Source organism: Mizuhopecten yessoensis, unplaced genomic scaffold (assembly GCF_002113885.1).
Source record: "Mizuhopecten yessoensis strain PY_sf001 unplaced genomic scaffold, ASM211388v2 scaffold667067, whole genome shotgun sequence".
Lineage (NCBI taxonomy): Eukaryota > Metazoa > Mollusca > Bivalvia > Pectinida > Pectinidae > Mizuhopecten > Mizuhopecten yessoensis.
The window spans coordinates 1-419 of NW_018455463.1; the positions used below are offsets into that span (position 1 = coordinate 1).

Genomic DNA, 419 nt, shown 5'->3' on the forward strand with positions numbered 1-419 from the left:
CGGAGCTTTTGGAAGAACCACTTGTTCTTACCACTCTTGTATCTTTCTTCAAAAGCCTTCTTGATAACCTTACGGGTTTGGATTCTTTGGCTTGGGTCCTTGAAAGCATCAAGAGTAACGTTTTGCTTTAAATCAACATCAAGACTGTATCTGGTTGGCATGATGTGGTTGAAGTTAACGACCTTGACGAATGGCTTGACCTTAGAGCGCTTGGCAACAAGCTTTTGACCCATGGACTTGGTAACCTTTAATGGGTATCTTTCAATACCAGCAACAATGGCGTGTGGGTATGGACGTTCCTTAGTACCTTCATCATAATTTTTAACAATGACGGCCTTCTTTCCGGCGAAACGACCTTGTAAGATAAGAACAACCTTTCCTGGCTTGAGGAACTTGACCATGATGCCTTTAGGACTAAT

General features: G+C 42.5%; 1 protein-coding gene across 1 annotated transcript; it reads right to left on the minus strand.

Annotated features, from left to right (window-relative positions):
* Positions 1-6: 6 nt before the first annotated feature.
* Positions 7-401, minus strand: LOC110440646 (60S ribosomal protein L27-like; the record flags this gene model as incomplete). Its single annotated transcript, XM_021483813.1, has 1 exon — positions 7-401. A coding segment is annotated over exon 1 (395 nt), but the record flags the coding sequence as incomplete, so codon positions are not given.
* Between the last annotated feature and the right edge of the window lie 18 nt (positions 402-419).